At 38.7% G+C, this 27,167-nt stretch overlaps 1 protein-coding gene and 1 pseudogene across 5 annotated transcripts in view; both read right to left on the bottom strand.

Annotated features, from left to right (window-relative positions):
- The window catches only part of GPHN (gephyrin), a 653,508-nt gene extending 634,572 nt beyond the window's left edge, over positions 1-18,936 (bottom strand). The window contains exon 1 of one of the 5 annotated variants that reach the window (XM_047739307.1): positions 18,217-18,936. In XM_047739307.1, the coding sequence (XP_047595263.1) occupies positions 18,217-18,280 (64 nt within the window). In that variant the 5' untranslated portion in view covers positions 18,281-18,936. The remainder of the gene's footprint in view (positions 1-18,216) is intronic. The other 4 variants (XM_047739308.1, XM_047739309.1, XM_047739310.1 and 1 more) reach the window with 4 other exon arrangements.
- A 6,308-nt stretch (positions 18,937-25,244) lies between these two features.
- On the bottom strand, positions 25,245-25,796 carry LOC125105464 (protein S100-A10-like; annotated as a pseudogene).
- Positions 25,797-27,167: the final 1,371 nt, after the last annotated feature.

Genomic DNA, 27,167 nt, shown 5'->3' with positions numbered 1-27,167 from the left:
CTGGGTGTTGATTTCCTTACTTAGTAGAGTGGATTCATACAGATAATCCTTAAAGTTTTTTCTACATCTAAAAATCTGAGACTTTGAGACAAACTGGTTAAGTAAAAAATCTAATTTTTAAATTTCAAACTACCCCACAGTCACCTAAGGCTTCCATGTAGCGAAACCAAGCTGGTTCTTGTAATTCTAACTGAAGAAGGTTGAAATCAGATAAATCATGCTGCTGTTAATCCTGAATTTCCTATATCTAAATTTAAGCTCATCTACTTTAGCCAAGACATTCTAGTGCTACCCCTTTAGCAGCGAAGAAAACCTGACAGCCAGATTACCTTCCCTTGCTTTTCCCAGGATGGGTTATTCATTCTTCCAGGCCCTGCTCAAACACTACCTTTATCTTTTTTTAAAGATTTTATTTATTTATTTGACACAGAGAGAGAGGAAGAGAGCACAAGCAGGGGGAGCAGCAGAGGGAGAGGGAGAAGCAGACTCCCCACTGAGCAGGGAGCCCAATGCAGGGCTCCATCCCATGACCCTGGGATCACAATCTGAGCCAAAGGCAGATGCTTCATGACTGAGCCACCCAGGCTCCCCAACACTATCTTCTTTAAAGTATCATCTCTCCTACAGCCATTCAGTCTAAATTAATTGTTCCTTCCTCCATGCACCCACAGTATGTTACTTGTACTTCTATTATAGCTCTTACATCATTCTGTCTTATAGGTATTTGCTTTCACATACCTAAGCGGACCCTTTCCAGAGGAAAGCTATACTCATTCAGCCAGCCAAATCAGCCATATCAACCCTGGAAATCAATGAGTAACAGCACAGTAAGATCACTTTCACATGTAATTCTATGTTAATGGTGGCAAGGTGAAATAGTAAATCCTAAATGCTGCTGTCCCCTACTCAAAGCAAAGAGATTACTATGAATACATAAACTACTGAGCTAATCCCAGTCCTTATTTCAGCCTATTCTCTAACAATTAAATAGCTGAAGGCAGACAGCTGAAGAAAGAAGTAAATTAGGGCTATGATGGGGAAACAAATTATTTATGAAATTAACTTATTTTATCTCAATAAACAGATGGTTAGGGAGGACACAAGTAAACTACTTTGGGATTATATATTCAAAATCCCTTTTCTGTTAACTGGCCCTGCACCTGTCCACATGGTTGATATAGCATAATCTCTGTCCTTTAACCACAAATGACTGATCCAGGACAAGGTTGTTCCTCAAAAATTTTAGAAATACAACTGTGAAAATAAAGTCAGTCCTTCTCTGAATGGCTGAAATGGGAAGATACAAGTAATATAAGAACTATTGATGGTACTGTTCTTTCCATGGTGAAAGAGGCAGATCTGTGGTAAAAGAAAATAAAACTTACTTACAGAATGAAGAAAGATGAGAAACAGTCCTGAGGACCTTCCAACCCTAGATCCAATATTCCTAAGGCTTCCTGTATTTACGTTTTGTGAGATAGGTACTCTATTATTTTTATAATAAATTTCCCCTTTACTAAAGCTAGCTCACTTTGAATTGTCACTTGCAACCAAAACAATTCTGTGAAAGACTGTTACTTTGATAACCCCCAACTAACTATGCTTCTTAGTATTCCTGATCTCTTCCCACGAGAACTCTGGGCTAGGCCTGTGGTTACTTTGACCAATAAAATAATGGTTGAAATTGAAGCTATGCCAGTTTCAGGCCTATACCTTAATTGGCCTGGCAGCTTCTGCTTCCTCCCTCTCATAATGCTTGCTCTTGGAATACTTCTTGGAGACCAGCCATCACACGATGAGGCTAATGAATCAGCCATGTGGATAAATCCACATGTAGAACTGGCCCTGGACAACAGTCCCATTTAAGCCTCCAGGTGACTGCAGTTATACGAGAACCCCAACTAATGCCTACAGCAGAAGCACAGAGTTAATTCATAGAAATGCGAGAGACATTAAACTGTAGTTTTAAGCCACTAAATTTTGCATGGTTTATAAATGCAAATTTTAACTCATACAAAAGTTCAATTCACATGCAAGTAACTTGGAATTACACTTTCCTAACACAGACTACATCTTGGTGCATGGACTGGCCAACTTTGGCTCATAATCCGTTTTTATAAATAAATGCTCATGCATTTACGTATTGTCTACTCTGCTACTGAATAGCTGTGATAGAAATCACAAGCCCACAAAGCTTAAAATATTTACTATCTGGCCCTTTACAGAAAAAAATTTGGTAAACCTATCATATAGTACTTGGCAAGTGTTTTTAATATATAAATGACTAAAAATGTAAACCTACTCTACAACCAACTCCTCATACTCAAAGGGTAAATGACACTATAAATATTTAGTAGTTTTAGCCTCACATGATGTAAAGCAAATCTCATGCTTGCCACAAGCTGAATGTTTGTCTTCTACTAAAATTCATTATGTTAAAACCTATCCCCACAGTGGGATGGTGTTTGGAGGTGGAGCCTTTGGGAGATGATTAGGTCATGAGGATGGAATTAGCACCCGTATACCCTTATAAAAGAGACCTAGAGACTTCCCATTTCTGCCACTTTAGAAGATAGAAGAGGGTGCCTGGGTAGCTCAGTGGGTTAAGCCACTGCCTTTGGCTCAGGTCATGATCTCAGGGTCCTGGGATCGAGTCCAACCTCGGGCTCACTGCTCAGCAGGGAGCCTGCTTCCCTCTCTCTCTCTCTGCTTGCCTCTCTGCCTACTTGTGATCTCTCTCTGTGTCAAATAAATATATAAAATCTTTAAAAAAAAAAAAAAAGAAGAAGAAGAAGAAGAAGAAGATAGCTGTCTGTCAACCAGGAAGTGGACCCTCACTGGACATCAGATCTGCTGGTAACTTGATCTTGGACTTACCAACATCTAGAACCATAAAAAATAAATTTCTGTTTTTTACAGGCCACCTAGTCTATAGTACTTTGTTACATTAACCCAAAAGGACTAAGACAATATTGAACTGGGTTGTATTGTTTGTTAACAAGTAAGGCTACAGTCATACTACTATATTAATCATGGAGAGGAAAACAAGAGTAATAAAATCAGATCCATAATTATTTCACTGCTTATAAGTGTTCCTTCCTACTATAGGATCTGGGGGTGGGGGAGGAGGGGTGTATCCATTTCAAGTTTCTCATATATTAGATATGACCCACTTCCGAACTGCATTAAGAATCAGAAAGGAGGGGCGCCTGGGTGGCTCAGTGGGTTAAGCCGCTGCCTTCGGCTCAGGTCATGATCCCAGGTCCTGGGTTCGAGCCCCACATCGGGCTTTCTGCTCAGCAGGGAGCCTGCTTCCTCCTCTCTCTCTGCCTGCCTCTCTGCTTACTTGTGATTTCTCTCTGTCAAATAAATAAATAAAGTCTTTAAAAAAAAATTTAAAAAAAAAAAAAAAGAATCAGAAAGGAATGAATGTTTAAGATGCATAGTTGACAGTTTTGTTTTTACCTAACAATACTTCACAGACCCATCTGCAGAAGAAGCCAAGTCCAATATTAACTAAGTCAATGATTCTCAAACTTTCTTGCCAAAAATTATCTTTGGCAATGCTCTAAATTCTATAGATTTTCTTTTGGTATCTGTTATTTCATAAAGTACTTCTACCTTTTTACATTTAATATTCCTTTGCCTTATAACCCAACTCATTGTACTTCAATCCAAGCATAATAAGGCCTAAGCCTTAGCTCTTTATCCCTGGGGTTTACTATTTTCCTCTTCTACCAGTTAAAAATCTCTCTTCTACAAATCAACAATTATCTGTGCAGTTTTATTTTGTTCCCGCTTTACCATCCTGTATTACTGCACCATTGTACATTTAAAACATTTCCACTTTCTTCTACTATAGAACTCCATAACACCACCACACAGGTGTTTAGAGAGGCAGTTTTCTCCATATCTTAACATGCCTTAGAGAGTATCAGAAACCGTTGCCCATATATACTTCAGTTTCAACCTATACCTCAAAAATATCAAATTTTTGTCATTAGTTACTATACTACAAATACCATCTTCTGACTTTAACAGCCCAAAACTTAAGTTAAAAATAAGAATTTAGATCAAGGAGAACCCCTGTACAGTACTAATCTTTAAAGAAGCTCATTAAATTAAATTAAATTAAATTGCATTAAAATAGTGGAAAAATAGCATGAAGATAAACTGGCTAGATCAGATAGCTAAAAGCTGTACTGGTGGGGGTGGCTGGCTGGCACAATCAGTAGAGCATGTGACTCGTGATCTCGGGATCATGAATTTAAGCCCTACGTCACATGTAGAGCTTACTTTAAAAAAATAATAATAAAATAAACTGTATTGGCTGATTTTTACTACCATGTTTATGAAGGTAATTATTTTCAAATGTATTATAATACACAACAGCAAACATTTAATGAGTACTTATCACATGGGCATATTCATTAAACTTTTAGAGTTTAAGCAGGCATTGGTATTATTTGCCATTTTACAGATGAGAAAAACATAGCTTAGAGAAGTTAAGTAACTCTAAAAATTTAACTTCATTTAACTTAGGTATAAACCCAGGTAGTCTAATCCAGAGCCTACCTATTAGTCCAAGTATCTGTGTAAACCTAAAACAATATTGTTCATTAAAAGTATATGTCTGAGGTGAGGACCTAAGTGACTCAGTCAGTTAAGCATTCAACTCTTGATTTCAGCTCAGGTCACCATCTCAGGGTTGTGGGATGGAGTCCCACATTGGGCTCTGCACTCAGTGGGGAGTCATTTTGAGATTCTTTCCCTTTGCCCCTCCCCACCACTCACCTGCACCCCTCACACACCACCCCCACCCTCATCACAGACCTGCACTCCCTCTAAAATAAAGATGAATAAATCTATTTTTTTAAGTATAGGTCTTACTTTTATAATAGCTTTACTTTAAATATGTAAGCAAAATTTCACAACTTTTGGGGGGAGTATTATCATCTTTGCTTTCCAGATCTCTGGTACATCTCTATTAATTAAAAAAGAAGTCCAATGCGCTATCCATTGCGCAATGGAGCCACCCTCTATTAATTAAAAAAGAAAAATGTAATACTTCAATACCTCTAAATCACTAGTATCCTTCTAAGCTTCATTTTGTGAACCAGTTATTACATTTACATGCATCTAATTTTTATTCTAAACTTTAAGCATTTTGCAACTTGAACTCTGTGGCATGTACTATTGAAGGAAATAAAATTACACGTATTATGCAGTGGAAGTAACGGACACTTATTTCCATTAATACTTGGCATGAATGTCTGTGTCTTTTTCTAGCAATTTTTCCTATTTGAAGTAAGAAAGGCATTTCAGATCAATAACAGCGCTGTCAGTAACAGATTGCAGATAACATGAATACAAGCAATAAGAGAATGGTAAACATGAAGTATGTTCTGAGTTTGGGATTAATAAGATTTTAGAGCTGAAGGAGATTTTAGAGAGCATCTCTTCGACTTTACATTTCACAGATAAAGATACCAAACTCCTACTGGAAAAATCCAAAACAGAACTTGATCCTGTATTCTTTCCCATGTACTAATTACAGAACCAAGACTGGTCTATCGCTTCTTGGCCTTTTGACTAAGATCAAGTGAAGACTGGTCTGTCTAGTTTGGGCTATTACAGATTTTCTGAATAAGAGAATACATTCAGCCAGTATATTAATATGGGGAGAAAATGGGAGGTGGGAGGGGAATACACACACACATATACACTCTCACACACATATATATACAAATCAAAAATAAAAGAATTAATTTTCTCAATATAAATTATTATAGGTAACCATTACTTCTACCAAAAAAAGTTAAAAGAATAAATATAAGGGTCTTACATAGACTTCCAGAAGACCATTTGCAGGAGAAAAAAACCACAATTTCCCAAAGAAGTGAATTCTGGTGTGCCTTGAAAAAGTGTTCCATTCTCAAAATTTTCAGAAACACTAGACTAAGTAAAGTTCACCAGGATCCACAACTATAATATTACTCACATCTTTAATATATTAATATGTTTTAATATACTAATATTTTTAGTATCTCCAAAAGAAGGGATAAGTTATATAGCACTTCCCAAATTAACTTGAAAATAAAAACCTCTTCACACCATACCTATTATAACATCTCCCAGAGAAATGCTGCTAGAACAAAATTTAGAAAACAGTGGGAGAGGTTGTTTGTAGAAAAAGACTAAAGACCCATAACTGATCATAAATTTAAAATAAAGCAACATAAAACAGCTGTTGTAAAAACTAGTAAAATCTAACTCTCTATTACATATACACTACTGTTCTAAAATGTCCTTAGATAAGCATTCATATACACAGCATGAAAAAGTTAAAATCAGTTAATTAACATATCAATTAGTCACTACTGATATTAGGGGACCCTGAATTTAACCCACTATTTCTCACACCTTAACTTGCTCCAGTTCGAGTGTATAACTATCTGCCAGAGAACCATTTTCACTGAACAAACAGGAGAAAAAGGAAAAGGGGAAGATACAATAAACTACATTCTTAGGAAAAAAAGAAAGCAAAAAGGCGTAAGACTTCAGGGTACCTCTACAAGAATAATTTTCTGCCCAAGCACACTTTTCCCTTCCTAATAGCAGAACCTCCACTTCTTTGGAAGGCTTCCCTTTCCCCTTTCTATGTGGTTCTGGTGAGGCTGCCTGTTTAGTGTCCCACTCCTAGGATAGACATGTGATACAGACCTGGCTAATCACAGTCCAAATTCTCCTAGTTATAATGATTGACTCATAGATGGACATGTGAGCCCAGTCAGGTAAAGGAGCATCTACATGAAGGAAATCAGCTTGCACCATGCTCAGAAAAACAAAGCACTGAAATGGAGAATAAGGATTCATGATTAAGGGGTGCCTGGGTGGCTCCCTCAGTTAAGCATCTGCCTTCAGCTCAGGTCATGATCCCAGAGCCTGGGGATCAAACCCCACATGGTTTGGGCATGGAGCCTATTCTCCCACTCCCCTCTTCCCCTCCCCACTCTCGCTATCTCTCATTCTCTCGAATAAATAAATAAAATCTTTAAAAAGAAAAAAAGAATTCATGATTACATTAATTCCCCAATCACACTGAGACCCTAAAGGGAGTTCCTCCTCTATACTCCATGCCTATGTAATTAATAACTTCCCGTTCTAATGCAAACTAATTTTGAGCTCCGTATCTGTCATTTGCAATAAAAAGGTCCTAATCCACATATGTAATTCAATAAAGAGATCTTAAAAGAACTTGTAAAGATTAAAAAAAAAAAAAAATGGGCGCCTAGGTGGCTCAGTCATTAAGCGTCTTGCCTTAGGCTCGATCCTGGGATCCAGCCCCTCATCTGGTTTCCTGCTTGGCAGGAAGCCTGCTTCTCCCTCTCCCACTCCCTCTGCTTGTGTTCCCTCTCTCACTGTGTCTCTCTTTGTCAAATAAATAAAATCTTTAAAAAAATATTTAAAAATTAAAAAAAAAAAAAAAGCGGGGGGGGGGGTGGGGAGACGCCTGGGTGGCTCAGTGGGTTAATCCTCTGCCTTCAGCTCAGGTCATGATCCCAGGGTCCTGGGATGGAGCCCTGCATCGGGCTCTCTGCTCAGCAGGGAGCCTGACTCCACCTCTCTCTCTGCCTGCCTCTCTGCCTACTTGTGATCTCTCTGTCAAATAAATAAATAAAATCTTTAAAAAAAATAAAATAAAATAAATAAAAAACAAAAAAGGGGGTAATATTAATTACAATAGTACATTCTTTTTAGAAGGTAAGTTTGTAATTTCCATCAAAATTTTAAAATTCATATACCATTGACCTAAAAATTATAGTAATTGATCTCACATTTAAAAACAGATCACAAATATACAAAGATAAAATGTACAATGTTACTGTCTACAAAATCTGTCACAGTGAAAAATTAGAAATTTGGAGGGTTATGATTAAATACCACATATCTTATGATGCAATATGATAGACCCATTAAAAGGAAAAAATGTATATGAACTTATTGCTACATGCCAAGGAGTATAACATAGTGGTTAAGAGCTTACACTCTAGGAGAGAGTACATGGGTTCAATTTGCAGCTCGGACTTTAACTTTGCCTCTTATCACAGTAATTTGGGCAAATTAATCTCTCTGCTACAATTTCCTCAACTGTAACACAGCGATATCATCATAAAGATTAAATGAATTAATAGGCTCTATAACAGGCTCAGAAAAATATTTCACATTTGGTAAGCTCTGAACAAAGTTAACTATTATTTTCACTAATATGAAAAGATGTCCAAGACATGCTAGAAAGGAAGGGAGGTACAAAATACTATGAATAAGCAAAGGTTATAAATTCAAAAGGACTATAGAGCTAGGCAGAAAATATAAATAGGTTAAATGGGAATTGTGAGAAACTGGAGAATACATGCCCTATTTCCAGGGACAACCACTCTAACCAACTATTGTCATGAGAGAAAGAGGCTACAGTGTTGCTGAATTTTAAAATGTTAAAAATATGGGTTTATACGAAACATACCTCTTTTAAATGTTAGAAACATACTTTTTTAAAAAGATTAATTATTTATTTTAGAACGAGAAAGAGCGAGCATGCAAGTGGGGGGAGGAGTAGAGGGAGAGAATCTTCAAGTAGACTCCCTACTGAGCATGGAGCCTGAAATGGGGCTGGATGTCACAATCCATGAGATTATGACCAGAGCCAAAGAGTCAGATGTTCAAACAACTGAGCAACCCAGGTGCCCCAGAAAAATACTTTTTGTAAAAACACAGCAGGGGTCTAATGAAACATGTACTGGTCAGTTATGGCCATTGGTATGCCAATTTGCAGACTCTGATGTAATAAATATGTGCTTGTATATAGAATAAACAAAAATTAAAAATCTTAAAAGTGATTAACACTAGAGAGAGACTGGGAAAGTAGAGAGATAGGGCTTAATTCACACTTTATCTTTCCATACTGTTACATACGTTACAACACAAATATACTCCACAAGTTTGTAAACTCATTAACAACACTGTAAGAATTTAGAAGCTGTCCCACTTGCGACTAAATTCAAATCCAATTACTATTGTGGGGATATTAATTTTATCAAAGCATAATTTTTTTAAATTTGCATTAGAATCAAAATTCACTATTTACTCCTCGAAGTGGAAGCAGAATAGGGATCACATTTTTTAAATGTTTCATCCTTTTTTTTTTTTAAGATTTTATTTATTTATTTGTCAGAGAGAGAGAGAGCATATAGCAGGGGGAGCAGCAGCCAGAGAGAGAAACAGGCTCCCAGTTGAATAAGGAGCCCGATGTACAACTCGATCCCAGGACCCTGGGATAATGCCCTGAGCAAAAGGCAAAAGCTTAACCAAACTGAACCACCCAAGCATCCCTCATCCTTTTTTCTGAAAATAGTAATGTCCCCTTTTCAATTTCTTATGTACATGATATCCAAAAGTTCTTAACCTGAATTAGACTTTAAAGATCATTAATTCCAAGTATACTTTTTTCTTAATGTTTGTAAAATAACAAGAAAAGAATTTAACAGTACATTTCTATTTAGCACTCAGATGGTACTTGGTCTCTTCCTTTCACAAGTTTTTGCATTTTTATTAGCATTTTCAGTATCAGGCAGACACAATTAGCCATGATCCTGAAATCTCAAAGTACAAAGAAACAAGTAAATTTCTTTTGGTCTTATAGTAATACCATTCATCCTCTGATGCCCTCAACCCAAAAGTGAAAACAAATATTCTTTAGACCTGCAAGTCTAACTAGATATCCTATCATATATAATTCTTAGCAAGGTTGTTTATGTGCTTCCCAAGGGTATAGTAGATTAGAAACTAGAAGGTGAAGGGTAACTCATAACAGTTGTAAGAATTAAACAACATGTGTCAAGTGCTTAGCACAAAGAGAACATATGTATAACATGTATTATAGGCCTGATAAATGTTACCTATATTTACTTAAACCCAAGTGAAAAAAAATAATTAAATTATGTTCAGTATATTCTTACAAAAGAGGAAATATATAATGGTTTAAAATTTTGAGCCAAAAATGGCTTGACATGAAAATAATTTTGGCATTTATGCTTATCTACATCAAAAACAAAATACAGTAGCACTTTTGCAACATAAATGAAGCATGAATTTGTCAATATCCAACGTGACTAAACAAGGTCTTCCTACTAATGCTAAAATAAGCTACAAGAGGACAAGGACTATATCTTATTCACTACTGAATCCCTTACTTTAGCACAGAGCCTGGCACATAGTAGGTGTTGAATACTGAATACATTATTTCCTTTGTTCTTCACATTACCCCATTAGATAAGCATAATTACCCCATTCAAAGCGAAGGAAACAAATAAAATGTAATTAAGTGTCTTGAAAGTGACTGAGGTGACTCTTTCAGTTATGCAACCAACTCTTGATCTCAGTACACGTCTCAATCAGTTGTGAGTTCAAGCCCTGCACTGGACTCTATGCTGGGCATGGAGCCTACTTTAAAAAGAAAAAGGAAGCAGGGGCACCTGGATGGCTCAGGTGGTTAAGCACCTGCTTTCCGCTCCGGTCATGATTCCCAGGTCCTGGGATGGAGCCCCACATCCAGTTCCCAACTCAGCAGGGAGTCTGGTTCTCCCTCTCTGCCTCTCCCCCTGCTTGTGCTTTCTCTCTTTCAAATGAGTAAATAAAATCTTTTTTTAAAAAAGGGAGGGAGAAGGAGGAAGGGAGGAGGGGAGGAGGAGGAAGGAGGGAAGGGGTAGAAGAGATAAAACTTTTGATTCCTATTTTATGCTATTTTGCTATTTTGACTATCAGAACTGACCTTCAAAATAACATTTTCAGAATTTATTCAACCTATAAGTTTTTCATTTGTTAAGATGACATTTTTAAAAATTACTATAAAATCACTCTAAAATAATCCTCATACAGACTTGTCCATCAACTAAGAAACAATATGTCAAATTTGATAGCATACAAGTGTTTCAAATACACATTATTATAGTATCTTCCTCTTACAATTTATAGAAAAATACTAACCCCCTGAACTGTCTTCTTAGTAATAACAGTGAATATCTGATTTACCTAAATGTTTCTGGGTAGCTGATTCTTAAGCCACTATATAAATGTCACACCACCCAATTTTTTATTAGACATCTTCTATGCAATTACGTTATTAAGAGGTGCTATGACAAAATGGCACAGAAGTAGTAAAGCATACAATCAACTGTTTCAAGAACTTTAAAATCTACTTTGACTAAGATGTTTATACATGAAGCTGTTAGCAAACTACATCAAAGCAACATATGATGAGGAAAGGGGTAAAGATTATTGAATATATTATCCAAGTTAGACATAGGATAGACATTTTCACATACATTATCTCAGTTCTTACAACTCTGTGAAGTAAGTATTGCCATCTTCATTTTGGAGATGGAAACTGAAATTCAGAGAGATTAAATGACTTCCCAAAATAAAGAGCAAATCTGGGTCTGAAATCCAAGTCTCTTTGACTCAAAAGTCCTTTTCCTTTTCTTTTTTTTCTTTTTTTTTTTTTTTGTCTTTTAACTACACCTTTCAGCTTTCCACATATACATGATTATAGGGTATAGACAACATTTTTCTTTTAAAGATTTTATTTATTTACTTGACAGATAGAAATCACAAGTAGGCAGAGAAGGCGGGGGAAGCAGACTCCCTACTGAGCAGAGGGCCTGATGCGGGGCTCAATTCCAGGACCCTGAGACCAGGACCCTGAGACCACGACCCGCAGACAGAGGCTTAACCACTGAGCCACCCAGGTGCCTCCAAGGTATTGACAACATTTATAAATACTGCAGGAAAATAAAGAAAGACATCATTGTAGAGGATAATTCCTAGGATTTTGTTGAGGAAGGGAGGCTTGAGCTGAGTCTGAAATTAAGTGTAGAAGTGAAACTATTGATAATAAAAAGAAGATTATTAAGGCCACAAAAATTTCTAAATTTCTAAAAAAAATCTAAATATTGTTCCTTCAGTTATACTGATGGACTTAATCTCTGAAATTTTTTTCATTTCTTCCATTCTTATTCTATTGCTTTTTTTTCTCTATAATCTACCTTCTTCCATAATGATCTCATTATAGAGACAAAAAGTATTAACTAAGTCTAATATCCTATATTTCTCTTTCCAGCTGTTCAAGTTGCTAAAGGATAGAAACATACTGCCATGAGAACTTAAAGCGATCTTAGAGAATGACTCCTTCTGGTTGTGGTAAGAAAAGCTAAGAGAGAAATTTAAGTAATATTAAGACTTTACTGGCCAAACTAGCATGAGAAAGTGAGTCTTCTAAGTGTTCTTCCCATGAACCAGTGCTCCTTAAATTTTTGGTGCCAAAGTACCAATAACAGAGAAGATTGATGAGGTCTGGAGTTATATAATGGGTTCACTTGAAATTTCTTTGAAGTTTCTAATTTTATCTTAACAGTTCACATGAATTCTACATCCTGTCCTAATTTACTCATACTTATCTTAATATTAAGGTGATTTAAATTACATACTCTCAAAACTGACCCTTCAAGAATTATTACGTTGGTCCCCCATAGCTTAGATTCTAAGGCTTAGAATCCTTGAAGAGTATCCCTTGACACAATGTCATGCACCCAACAGGAGAAGCAGGACACAAATTGTGTATTGCTCCTTTTTACCACATCTCATTTCTTTGCTCCTTTATTTTTCAAATTAGGAAATTTTTTAAAAGCATAGTAAGTTTTATTCCATTCGTTCAAAATGCATACTTACTGGTAAAACTATAAAAATTGCTGGGGTTGTTTATTTTCATTATAAAATTTTCAAGAAATTTTACTTAATTAAAATTAATTAGTTAAATACAAATTCACTTAGGAATACATTAGACAACCTGGATAGACTTCTACATGAAGTTACTTTATCAGACTTTTGCTTTTGGGCTGGTTACTCAAAAATTAAGATTCCATGCTGTCCATATTAACTACAGTCCCAATTACTTTTGAGCAGGTTAAATAATCTTTTCTTCTTCCTCAGTATTTATCATCTCTGCCCAGATGTGAAAGAGAAAATCCCCTGTGGTTTTATTACTTTCTTTTTTAGGATCTCTCTCTCTATATATATATTTTTTTAACAGCTTAAATTCCAAATGTTTCCTTGTTCTTCAATCCTATTTACAGGAACAAAGTATAGGTTTTACCTATTTTACTTACTGTTTCCAAAAGCACCCTATTCACCTTAAATGGGAATCTATCACCAATAAGAATAAAAATAGATTCTTATTCATCATTTCCCCTCAGCAACAAACTGCTGATTCTCCACTATACACCTCAGTTAATGTCAAACAGTCATATGTGGTTTTAATATAGTTAAAACTCTTAATATGTAACAACATACGTACTAATAATTTAGAAGTCTTTAGCCAGTGATGATAGTAGTATATACATTAGTAATTAACTTAGCATGTTATTTCCTACTTTAGCTAAACATTTAATTCTCTAATACATTGGTTCCAACCAAAAATTCAGGAAGGAATGACCTAGTTTGAGACATAGCATTCTTTTTAACAATGATCATACAGATCAATATTGGTATGTTTGCCAAAACACAGAATTCCATTTGGTAGGATTCAGATTTGGTTTGCAATACTAATTTGCCTACTTAATGACAACACCTATTCTCAAACCAGGTATATAAATATATCTTTATCACTAAATAGGCTTTTCAGAAAACCTTGAAAACTTGTTCAGAAAAACTATGAAAACTTATTATGTACAAGGATAAGCTTGAGGAATGAAATAAAAATAAATGCTTGAACAACTCTAGACTTAATTTGATTATAATCTCCTTGGCTAAGGGTTTTTTTAAATATATTGAATAACTATTTATGAATGACTAAAATACTCCCTATAAGCAACAAATATTTTTGATGCTCTATTTTATAGTCTTTTATCTCTCTTATCCAGTCTTATATTTGTTCCAATATCTTTTACTGATTACAGATCTAAAGCTTAGTGCAATAAAAATGTATACTACTGGAACAAAAAAAAAAAAAGACTTCAAAATGCTCTTTCTTAAAAATTTGTATCTTTTTATCATCCATATTACTGTTAGTGAAAATTTAAGTAATGGATTATCATCTTCAGCTAAGTGCTAAATACACTAGTACTGAACATTAGCAATAGCTAATACAATATTAAATAGCCAATGGAGTATCACATATCTCATTCTACATTATATAAATGCACATATTCATTATTTTCCTAATGTTTCTGTGGAGCTCTTACAGTGGTAGAATTACGGTGCTCTCCTGATAAACAGTTCTCATTAGAAAAAGTAGATGAAAAAAAAAAGAAAAGAAAAAGTAGATGAAAAGTGACACATTAAAATACGATTCTGCTATGTAATTGTTAAGACTGGCAATAAGTATAATTACTACTAATGTTATTGGGGGGGCAGGAATCTTACATTTGCCCTACATCTTGTTTCTAGCTTCAGAGCAGCAAATATCTCTTTATTTGCCTCATGCATCATCACATTACCTTTAGTCTCTGTTATAAATAGCAAGAGAAGTAGAAAACATTAAAAGCACATATACTAAAAGCTAGATCTCATGTCACCAAAGATCATATAACACTCATTTCTAGCAATCAACATAAGACAGTTATTAATAAAGGTATTGTTCTTACAGATGGCAATAACTGTCAACCTAAAATGTTTCCATGATAACCAATTTTTATATATATAAACATTCCCACTTTCCTGATGAAAAATAATTTGTATAACTAAAATAGCCATGTCACACTAATTATTATAATCTAATTTCCTAGTCCAAAATAATTCAAGAGTCATCAAGCAAAAAAGAAATATCATTGCTAAATACTGTCCTGCCACTGTTTCAAAATTCTAATATTATTTGAGGAGAAGTTTCAATAAACTGCATACATTTATTTGTAAAATTCATAGCTGAGATGAAGACTAAAAAAAAATCTAAAGGATCAATAGTTTCAAAAGATAAATATTATCTTTCAACAGATAATTTTTAAAAATGTCACAAAGAAAGTCAATTGAAGGCTTGGAGAAATGGCAATACAATTTCACCAAAATACAAACACATTGTAAAATGTGTGCAAGCTGGGGCACCTGGGTGGCTCAGTCATTAAGCAGTTGCCTTCAGCTCAGGTCCTGATTCCAGGGAACAGAGCCCAGCGTCTGGCTCCCTGCTCAGTAGGAAGCCTGCTTCTCCCTCTCCCACTCCCCCTGTTTGTATTCCCTCTCCCGCTGTCTCTGTCAAATAAATAAATAAAATCTTTTTTTTTTTTTTAGTGTGCATGGGTAGACAATACTTTCAACCACCTTTGTAAAATAGATAAAATACTAAGAATCACTATTATGACCTTTAAGAAAGCCACAAACTGCAACTCATAAAATCACACTTTTAAGTGTGGCCTCTTAATTCAATTTTCTTAAGTATGAAATCATAGTACTTCAGTTCAATAAAAAAAAAAAACTTTACACAGTAAAACTAAAACACCTAAAGTTCTAAAAGACACAAAATACACAATATAACCTCATTTTTGTATTTTTTTCTTGCACAAAATCACATGGAATGTCAAGACCGTAAGTTGTCTATAATAAATTCTCTCATTGCAGACTGAGGGCTGGTGCTCCTTCCTTTGATTCTTCTGTTTCCAGGCTCCACCACAGAAAAGACAATAACTTTTCAAGTAAAAACATCAGTTATTTCTGAATTCAAATATCCATTTTATCAGCACATCCAATTGTCCTCTATTACCACTTCTCCCAAATCCGTCAACTTCCTTTTTGTTCCTTCAGTTACATCCTTATTCTTGACCCAAGACCTTTCCCCCTAAACTACTGTACCTCATTTTCATGAGACAGCTTCTCCAGATTACCTTTAATTCACTGCCAAAGTTATCTTCTCTCCTTGACATTTTGCCTATGCCACCCACCTATTCCACCTAAGCTTTTCAAGGTCTTTGAGTTACATTTTTATTCTGCTCAAGAGCCTCATCCTCACAAACATATTCATTATAAGGTTGCCACTGACTTTCAACTCCCCTTTAAAGTGCCAGTTTCTTCTTATCTTTGGTAAATTAACCAAATTCTCCCTTCAGGTAGTTAGTTATATTTGCTCCTAATGCACTCTGAAATGGAATTCCTTTTACATTTTGCCCCTCAAACACACATGTAATTTATTTAAACAATTGTAGCACAGTAATTACATACATTGTTTCTTTAGTTGTTTGCATATCAATGTTAGCCCTATTGGACTACAGGGATATAGATAAGGGCTGTATCTTTCGAAGTATTCTATATACGCATCTACTGTGTTACTTGACCTAGGCAAGATGATTCACTATATAAAACTCTTAGGGAAAGCTTAAATGAGCAAAAGAAAATATGATTCTTCTTTAATCTCTGTGGTTTAACTTTAAAACAGCTTTGACCTTTCATTTCCATGGACAGCTGAAATACTTTGATTTCTATAAAGCTTCACTATTACTACTCTATTAATTTTCAAAACCAGCTGGAATTTAAAATGCAAGTTGAAGGCTGATATAGGCTATACATTTTTACATCCCACGGTTAGATTCTTTGAAAATCAGCAATGTCAACTCTAAGAATTCTAATACAACTGAATCTTCACACAAGGCAACAGTTTCAGCACCAAAAGAAGAGAACAGCGTATCATTTGATGTTGGGGAAGGAGGGATTTCCCTTTCCCTGCAATTGGTTTAGACTAGTTTCTCTATCCAGGGGCTTCTGATTAGGAAAATTCAAAATTAACAACTGGAAAGCATACCAGGGCAAAGCAACCCTTTAACTTAAAAGAGAAGAAGGGGTGCCATGGGTACACCTTTTCATAAAATTCAGCAGCCAAAATTAAGCTTAGCACTCAGTATCTACAGAGATTTTTTTTTTCTACCTAATAAAAGCAGGTCTCATTCAATTTAGACCCTTCCCGAGCACCGTCTCCACCTGTCAGAATTTGACAAGAGAAAAAAAAAAATTAAGAAGTGACGGGCGGGGGACGGGGGAGACACAAGGATTCCCGTCTACATCTCTTCTTTTTCCGAAATCACATCAGTGTGTCTTGAATTTCCTTCACTCCAAACTAAGCCCTTAGATTCCAATTATAGTTCCTTAACCCCCACCTCGCCACTGAATTACACATAAACCTTGCCAATTACAGAAGCACAGCAGAAACCCCTACAAATTGGCTTGCTGTTCATCTCGGAAGTCATGCCCTGCAGCAACTGCCTATCGCCGAACTGAGGGATATTACCCAAATACAACGCAACGGAATCAGACATGCAGAGCACACACAGCTCCTGTGAGGGAGGGAAACGAGACCCAGGAAAAGTGCGCTCCTCACAAGCCTTGGGACCGTCCGGGTTGGGGGGGGGGGGGGTGTTCCAGAAGGGAGGAGAACAGAGTAGCCCAAGTCGGGGAATCCTACCCTCTCAAGTAAAAAGCCCCAGCCGCAGGGTGCAGCCCGTCCCTCTAAGAAAGGAAAGAGGCGGGCAGAGGCCCCTTAGCTCCCAGAGGCGGAACGCAGACACTTTCCGAGGTCTGGGTGCAAGCGATCCCCCAACCTCTCGAAAGAGACAAGGGGTGTCCCACGGGTGACTGAGGGGATGCCCCGCTGGCCAGGGGCAGCCTAAGGCAGAGCGGAGTTTCGCCTGATATTCACCCGTGTCGTGTCAGGCGGGTGCCCAGGGCAAGCAAAGCTAGAGCGGCTCGGGGCCGCTGGGATAGGGGGAGGGGAAGGAGGGAGTGGAAATGGGAATCCCCCCTCTCTGAGACGAGCATTAGCGGAGGCAGCGCGCCGGCCAGTCAGAGCGGCGTGCTTCTCTCTGCGGAGCCGGGATCCCGCCGCCTGCACCGGCAGCAAGAAGCCCCGCAGCGCCCGCCGCACCGGCCCCTCAGTCCCCCGGGGCCAGGGACTTCGGCTGCGAAGGCACTAGGGCCTGACATCCCACGGGCCGGCTCCAGCTCCCGGGGGGGCCCCGCAGGAACACCCCAACCTCTGTCAGCTCTCCGCGGTTGTAAAACGCCCCCCGCCGTCCCCCTCCTCAGCCTTCCCTCCTCCCGAGGCCGCAGAGAAGAGTCACCACAGGCGACATGCCTGAGACTAGTCGGGGACAGCGGCCGCGGCGGTCCCGCACCTCCCTCCCGGGTTACCTGTGAGCACTCCGACACGGATTTGATGGTCGTGGTTAGTGAGGATCATTCCCTCGGTCGCCATGTTTCCCAGCGCAGTCACCGCACTGACAGGAGCGGGGAGAAGCCGGAGCCCGGAGCGCGCGGGCCGGGAGCGCGCTCGCCTCGGAGTGCGCGAGAGCGAGAGCGCCCGGGGAGCTAGAAAGGCGCGGAGAAGGAGGGGGAGGCGGCCAGGCTTTCCGCGGCCTGCGCGGGGTAGAAGCCGGGCCGGGAGTGCGCGAGTCCGCTGAGTGGGGGGGCGGAGTCAGGGCGCGCGACCCCGAGTCCAGATCGGAGGCGGCTAGCTGCGGGCGGGGGCAGCGGTGGCCGCAGAGGGAGAGCGCGCGTAGGCGTCCGAGTGAGGCCGTTGAGACCCAGACCCGCTGGATAGCAGGAGAGTGAAGGGAAAGGAATGCACACGCTCGGACGGTTGCGGGGGCGGACTCGGGCACAGGGGCGGAGCCACACCGCGAGGCGTGGAACTCGTGGAGAGTGAGGGGAGGTGTGAGAGCCCGGCTGCGGAGTACTGGGAGCGGGAAGGAGATAGCCCAGCCCGAAAAGGACAGGGGAACGCTCTTGGGCGCGCGAGTAGCGCCGGATTGGCTGGAGAACGCGGAACGGGTGCGCGCGAGACACGAACGCAGCCTCGACCGAGCCCCAGACAGAAGCAATCCCCTGCCGAGCCAGCGCCTCGTCGTTAGCGCCGCGGGGCAGCTCTCGGAGCGGCCGAGCGGCTCTCCCAGGGGGACGAGAGAAGGACTCCGCTAGCTGGGCCTCTCCTCCAAGCCCTGGGGCGCGGCCCGCCCGACCCTCTGAAAACTCCAGGGCACCTGGAAGTGGCTTAGAAAGCTCCATGGTGGCACAACAGTGGCCGCTGAGCCCGCCGTGGATGAAGGAGGAGTTATCCTGTCCCGCCTCACCTTCCCGCTTGCTTCCTTCGTCTGCTCGTCCTGCCGGAGGATATCCGCTTCTCATGTGCTTTAGGATTCCATCTCCAAGTCGAAACCCACTAGACGATCTTCACAAGCTAAGCAGAGCCTCTTGAATGGGGATACCTGGCTTTTCTCCCTCCCGCTGCCCCCTGGTTTCGTGGCCTTAAACGCATCACCACGGTCTCTGCTTTTAGATGAAAAGCACCAATCTTAGACAACGAGAAGAACGTGTTCCTTTCCCCTGAACCACGATCGCAAAATTGGAAGTAGAACTCAGGCCGTGACAAATGACAGATTTGAGTATTTGTGGGATGTGAAGTTACCATGAAAATAACTTATGTTGCCACTTATTTTCACGTATCTTTCAAAAATGTGTTCTTAATCACCTGTGGCTATTTCACATCGGTTCCTTAGTTCCTATCTTCCTAGCCCTTTCAACTTCTGAATTAAAAAATAATGCACAGGGGCGCCTGGGTGGCTCAGTGGGTTAGGCCTCTGCCTTCAGCTCAGGTCATGATCTCAGGGTCCTGGGATCGAGCCCCGCATCGGGCTCTCTGCTCGGTGGAGAGCCTGCTTCCCCCCCCCTCTCTCTCTGCCTCTCTTCCTACTTGTGATCTCTGTCTGTCAAATAAATAAATAAAATCTTTAAAAAAAAATAATGCACATATTTTTTTTCACTTATGTTCTCAGTCATGGTAAAAATCTGGGAAGCGAGAATGAAAAGCAAAGTGTCAAAAATTTATACTCATCGTTTGTACACAAAATCTAAGCTAATTTGGTGTTTATGTTTTTTGTTGTGCCATTGGAACATGGACTTGTCCTCTAACTTAAAATTCATATTGTTCCGTATTTTAAATAATGGGAATACAAAGGAGATGATGGGTGAAATTAAGCTGGGATTTAAAAAGTAGTAAAATTTCTTTTGAGTATGTGTATTGCCAGTATTTTTGGCAGTAGATTAAAAATTGAAGCCAGATCATAAAGCCACTTCCTTTAATAATCTATCACCACAGAGCCTGGTGACCAACAGATTCTTAACTAGTTTCATATGAGAGAGATAATGAAATGTGAAAGTATGTCCAAGAAAATGGTTTATCTCAAACTAAAGATGAAGAGCAAATAGTTGGCGACATTGCTACCTTTCCAATCTATCTTATTACCTACAGCACCCTCAAATTTGAAATGATTTTAAAGTGTCTTGAATTTTTAGAAATTCTAAACCTGGCTACTAATAGGTTCTATAACCTTAAACTAAGTTGGGGTTTTTTTAAGGTTTCGGACTATATAAGCACCCTTTAAGTAAAGTGGTTGTCTCAATAAACACCGTCTCAGAATATTCTATAATTATTCATGGAAAGAAACTGATATTTTTGTTTCACAATAAATAACAGAAAACAGGGGACTTTAGACAAACCAGGGTTGCTGCGGGGGAGGTCGCTGGGAGGATGGGGTAACTGGGTGATGGGGCTTTAAGGAGGTCACTTGAGGTAATGAGCACGGGGTGTTAACCTCTGAACCTAATAAAACACTATAGTTAATTAAATTGAGCTTAAATTTTTTAAAAGGTAAAAAAAAATAAAACAAGGGAATTTCTTTTCTTTCTTTTAGATTTTATTTATTTGACAGACGAGATCACAAGTAGGCAGAGAGGCAGAGAGAGAGAGGGAAGCAGGCTCCCCACTGAGCAGAGAGCCAGATGCAATGCGGTGGGATGGGGGGGCTCAATCCCAGGACCCTGGGATCATGACCTGAGCTGAAGGCAGAGGCTTTAACCCACTGAGCCACCCAGGAGCCCCAAGGAAATTTCTATATAAAAGTAATAATGGTGAAATTTAATTGGGAAAGGTGAGAATTAACCTTTGGAGTTTTGTTTGCTAAAACTACTAAAATCGCTGAAGAAAGTAATATTAATAGAACTAAGCTCAACAACTACTAATATGTGCTTGTTTTTCAACAATTTTGCTCAAGTATATTCATCTCTGCTGAATTTAGCAATTTGTAATAAAATTTGCACTTTACTGTCTAACGTGACTTTTCTGCTGGTTATTGAATATTGCAGTATACACATATTTTTTTACTCCTGTTTTATAGTATGACATTTCTTCAAAATTCATCCTGGAATCAAGCATTAAAACAGAAAAATTTTCAAACCAATGTAAGAAGAGGGTAGCATTCCTGAATATTGACAAATGTCTTAGGACTATACTGAGGGAAAGGGGAAAACAGGAAATGAAAAAGAGTTTGTGCATAAAGAATTAGCAGTGCCCAAGGATTCACTTTCTCTAAAGGTTTTAATGAAAACTACAGAAGTTTACAATAACTAAAAATTAACACAAAAGATAGGTAAACATCTGCCTTTCATAATGACTTTCATTATGAAGATGAAAGTTTATCAGTAGAAATTATGGTAAAGGTTGAATTTTTTCTAATAAGAGTGTGTTTACACTTAGCCCTCCTAGTACTTTAGTGTTCCTGTGGCTAATCACAATTTCAGTATCAAGTAAAAACTTATCGGCTTTTCTGGGGTCAGACTCTCCTCATTGACATTAGACGTGAACAAGAACAAATTTGGCAAAAAAAAATTATTCTTCCTCTAAAGCTTATTCCATTCTTGCCTCTTTCCTGATAAGCTAACAGCCACATTTAAAACTGACTCAATTAAAAATGGGTGCAACACTTTGAATATATTTAATGCTACTGAATGGTTAAAATTGTAAATTTTGTTCTGTGTATTCAGCACAACAAAAATGGGTGCAAGGTGAAATTCTGGTTGATTTTAACCTATTATTTTCCTCAAAGGAAGCTTGATTATAGTCAAGATGAACTTTAGATTGGCTGAGTTAGACAATGTATTAGTCCCTAGGGCTGCCATAACTATCACAAACTGGGTACCTTAAAACAACAGAAATTTATTCTCTCAAAGTTCTGGAGCCCAGAAATCTAAAAAGAAGCTGTCAGCAAAGCCATGCTCTCTCTGAAGGATCTAGGGAAGAATTCTTCTCTGCCTCTTTCTAGCTTCTAGTAGTTGCCAGCAATCCTTAGCATTACGTGGGTTGTAGCTACATGGCTTCAATCTTTGCCTCCCTCATCACATGGCCTTCTTGTCTGTGTGTATTTTCTTTTTTTTTTTTTTAAGATTTTATTTATTCATTTGACAGAGAGAAATCACAAGTAGGCAGAGAGGCAGGCAGAGAGAGAGGAGGAAGCAGGCTCCCCGCTGAGCAGAAAGCCCGATGTGGGGCTCGAACCCAGGACCTGGGATCATGACCTGAGCTGAAGGCAGCGGCTTAACCCACTGAGCCACTCAGGCGCCCCTCTGTGTGTATTTTCACTTGGACTTCTTGTAAGAATATCAGTCATTCCATTTAGGTCCCACTATAATCCAGTATGATCCCTGTTTAACAAATTATATGTACAAAGACCCTATTTCCAAATAGGTTACATTCTGAGATTCTCGGTGGGTGTGAAATTTGGGGGTGGGGGACACTATTCAAGCCAGTACAGGCAACGACAAAGGTTCAAAGAACGACAAAGTTTCTTTAAAAGCTAGGATTTAGAAATTAGACACATGCTTAGAGGAAAACACACTCTACAGTAGAGAATACTGGGGAAATTTTTAACATTTGAACTAAATGGTCTAATGCTTTTCACCACAAGAGCAGTTTTCTAAATTAGAATTTTTCAAAGTCTAGTAAGATCAATTTATACAGTCTTACTAATGAAACTGACATTTTGCTGTTAGTTTTGATGCCTTTGTTGTCTTTTAGTGAAGCTGAGCCTCCACAGTCGTCCACGGAATTTGGTGGCACTTATTTGAGAATAATTAGGACAGTGTTTTCCAATGTCTGCCATGTTTATAAAAATAAATTTGAACTTTTCTTGGGCTTTAATTATTATATTTCTGCCACCCAAATTTCTGCTTGAATAATTTTGTGCCCTGGTCCTTTTTATTTTTCTCACCCTTACTCTCTTTCTCTGAGGTCCCCAGCTGGAAAACCAGATGTATGAGAACATTTCGGTTACAAGTGACTAATCCTAGCTTAAGCCAAAAGCTACGCAGCTATGAATTCCAGACAGGTATATAGCTTCAGGGTTGGCTAAATTCAGGATCGAAAACCATGTCATCAAACTCTTTCGGCTATACTTTCTACTTTGTTGACATAATTTTCATATTGATTCTCCCTACCTGGTTGCAAATTTGGTAGTGTCTTCTCTAAGCAATAGTTTAGATCAGTAGTTTTCAAGTTTGTCTGGGGATACCTGGAGATCCCAAGACCCTTTCTTGAGAGTCTTCAAGGTCAGAAATATTTTCATACTAATACTAAGGCATTGTCTTTCCACTCTCATTTTCTCATTAGATATGGTGGAATTTTTCCAGAGGCTAAATTATATATAATGATAACATCACTCTCACAGCTAATAAAATGTGTGTTTATATATTTTTATATTTAAAAAAAGTTTAGGGGTGCCTGGGTGGCTCCGTTGGTTAAGCATCCAACTCTTAATTCAGCTCAGTCATATCATCAGGGTTGTGAGATCAAGCACCATGTCAGGCTTTGCATTGAGCATGGAGCCTGCCTAAGATTCTTTATCTCCCTCTCCCTTTCCCCCAACCCACCACTCTCTTTCTCTCTTGCTTAAAAAGAAAAAAAAAAGTTTTTAATATGCTAAATATTGATAGATAAAACCTACTTAAAAGTTCTTTGGAGTCCTCAATAATTTTTAAGGATGTAAAGGGTTCCTGAGACCAAAATGTTGAGAACCATAGAACTAGGTCATGTCCCCACTTACTTACTAAGGCAAGTTAACCTGATTGGTTAGGCCTCAGTCATGCACTCGTCCAGAGCATGAGTATCATCTGAGCCTTACCAAATGGCTAAGACCAAGGGAGGATGGATCTAGGTAGTGCCTTGATAGATCAGCATTAAGTACTTCAACTCTTCTTAAATCCTTTTTTTTTTTTAAGATTTTATTTATTTATTTGACAGAGAGAGATCACAAGTAGGCAGAGAGGCAGGCAGAGAGAGAGGAGGAAGCAAGCTCCCTGCCGAGCAAAGAACCTGATGCAGGGCTCAATCCCAGGACTCTGAGATCATGACCTGAGCCAAAGGCAGAGGCTTTAACCCACTGAGCTACTCAGACACCCCAATACTTCAACTCTTCTTATAGACTCCTATCTCCACCATTACTACAGATTTTATTCTTTTCCGAGGGCTGTAATTTAGACCTTTAATACCACTGAAATTGTCTTCTGTTAATATTCAGACAATAGAGAAGCATTCCCCAGTGTGTCATGACAATTTACACAAGATCCACCACTTACATGTCTGCTTATCTGACAAAAGAGGGAAGCAAGGAGGGAAAACTCTTGCTTTCTAAGAAAGCACTTGTTTTCCTCCCTCCTTAATTCAAAGAAAGCGTAGACCATAGAGGAGAAAGACAGTAGTTGATAAAAGAGGAAGGAATTATTAGGTAAGAAAAAGGAGAGTAAGATTTATTAAATGGAAAAGTAGGGTTAAGTGCCTAGAAGTTCTTTGATTTTTTAAAGGGCTCTGTCTACAAGGCCTTTAGGTTTTAGGACTCAATGTACACAAGTCAAGAAAATATAGTCCCAGAGTGCCGGGGTAGCTCAGTCCATTAAGCATCTTCCTTTGGCTCAGGTCATGTGTCCTAGGATCAAACTCATCAGGGATCTGCTTCTCCCTCTCCCTCTGCCCCTCCCCGCTGCTTGTGTGCACTCCCTTTCTGTCAAATAAAATTAAATTAAAAAGATATTCCTGGGTGCCTGGGTGGCTCAGTGGGGTAAGCCTTTGCCTTCAGCTCAGGTCATGATCCCAGGGTCCAGGAATCAAGCCCCACATGGAGCTCTCTGCTCAGCAGGGAGCCTGCTTCCTCTCTCTCTCTCTCTCTCTCTCTTCTCTCTCTCTCTGCCTGCCTCTCTGCCTACTTGTGATCTCTCTCTGTCAAAAAAAAAAATTATTAAAAAGATATTCTTAAGTTTGAAAACTGACATGGACTGAGTAAGTTTTGAACTTCTAAAAAAATCAAAAACATCATCATTTTCCTAAATTATTATTATTTTTTTCAAGTGAAGAACTAAAAACAGAATTTGTTTATTGAGGGCAAGAGGGTGAAAGCTATATAAAAGTCAAAAGCTTATCTGACTTTTCTTTCTCTGCTTCTCAAATGAGGGTTGGATTTTATTGGACATTTTCTGAGAGTCCTAATCTGCTCATGGAATCCTTTATACAAGGGGGAAGCTGTGGGACAGATTCTTTAAGAGACCCTTCGGGAGAACTCTCATTGGGCAGAAGTGTTGCTCAATGTTGCCTACTTCTTTCCCTTCTGCTTCATGTGTATTACAAAATAGTCATTGCATGCGATGGTGAGCCCTGCAATTAGCAGGAAGCGGCTCTGGAAACCCACTTTGCCATCTAGGCACTGGTCGAGGTCCTTCATTATTTTGTCCATGGCCAGAGGGTCTTTTTGATTTTCCAAAAATCCAAGAGCTCCTTTTCCATGAGTACTCTCGGGTCCTCCTTTGTTAAGTAGCCTTTATCCCCAGCAGTTGTGGAACCTGTGAAATGCGAACAGCATGGTTTCCATGGCGAGTTCCATTTGAGATGGCATTTTGGTGAGGTCTGCTGAACCTTGGCCCAAGGCGTGGCAGGGACAATTGGTGCGCTGGGACACACTGCCAGTGAGCAGAGAGAGACAGGCTGGGAGCCATCTGTAGTACAGGGTGGGGGTGGGGGACCTAACATTATTATTATTTGGTTTCCTTGTAATCAAACATAGCTTAAGGCCCAGCTACCCTAGGAAAAATATATTTGTCTCCATAAAAGCAATATACGAAAATAAAATTATTTTAAAAAAGGAAAGAAAATTCTTTTATTAACCTAAATAACCTCATTTTGTCCTAGGTTGACCAATAATTGGAAGAGACATGGTTTATAAGAATATTTATACAGTGTTTTAGCTTAAATTGAATCTTAAATAAAGTCTTGAAATGTTAGGAAGCATAAATGAATATGTGAAGGAAACAAAGATGACGGATTTTCAGGACCACTCATTTTACCATGGGATAATTACATTTCATGTTTATCTGTCCGTGTATCTCCTGCTGTGGGATTGATTGGTTGTTAGAGCAAGTATCCCTTTCCAACATGACCTTGTTCTCTTCACATTTCCTAATATCTGATGATTAAATACAGAACATATGATGCAATAGGGACTTCGAATTTTGAGCAATGCAAGCTCCTCCGTAGGTGCCAAAGGGGCTGTTAGAAATTTGCTGTGGCATGTGACAGACTGCAGAAGCCTCTGCCAATACAGAAGACATCATCTAAAGTGCCCACAGTTCACATAAGCAACATTTTCTAGACATAAGCTAGACTTTCTGCCTGGATCTAAAAACATAAGGCAATATTCTTGCATATTGTCACTTGTCCCTTTGGTGATTGCAATTTTAGACTAAAGATTAGAGTATCAATCAGGCTGTTGTTGGCCTTATCTCATTTAGGAAAGAAGTATAACAAGCATCATTAATCACTTTGTGGTCATGGCAAAAAGATAACTTTTAGAGGAGAAATGTTGGCAAATATTCCCTGAATAGTTTGTAAGTTAAGGTAAAAATAAATAAGAGTAGCTACAAAGATAGTACTACCCAACATTATGGCTTGTAAATGTATTGCTAGTGAGACAAAGTTTTCCTCAGTTGAAGTGAAAACTGAAGAGTATCTCCCAGCTACAGTCAAGGATCAGAGGTTTTATTCTCAGAGAAACATAATTGGAATATTATGAGTGTATATAAAACTGTAATAATGTTTCAATTCCACCAATACTTTGTGATTGCTAATTCAGCTTCTCTAATAACTTGATTCTGAAATGGGAATGGCCTACACATAGACATATTCCAACCACCTTGGAAGGAATAGCCATCTGTGTAATTTAAATTAATTTGGTTTATCAGTGAATCTCTTGGGAGTTTCTGACCTGTTA

The sequence above is a fragment of the Lutra lutra genome, chromosome 7 (assembly GCF_902655055.1).
Source record: "Lutra lutra chromosome 7, mLutLut1.2, whole genome shotgun sequence".
Lineage (NCBI taxonomy): Eukaryota > Metazoa > Chordata > Mammalia > Carnivora > Mustelidae > Lutra > Lutra lutra.
Note: the sequence above shows the minus strand (reverse complement) of the source record. Positions and strands in the feature narration are given on the sequence as shown.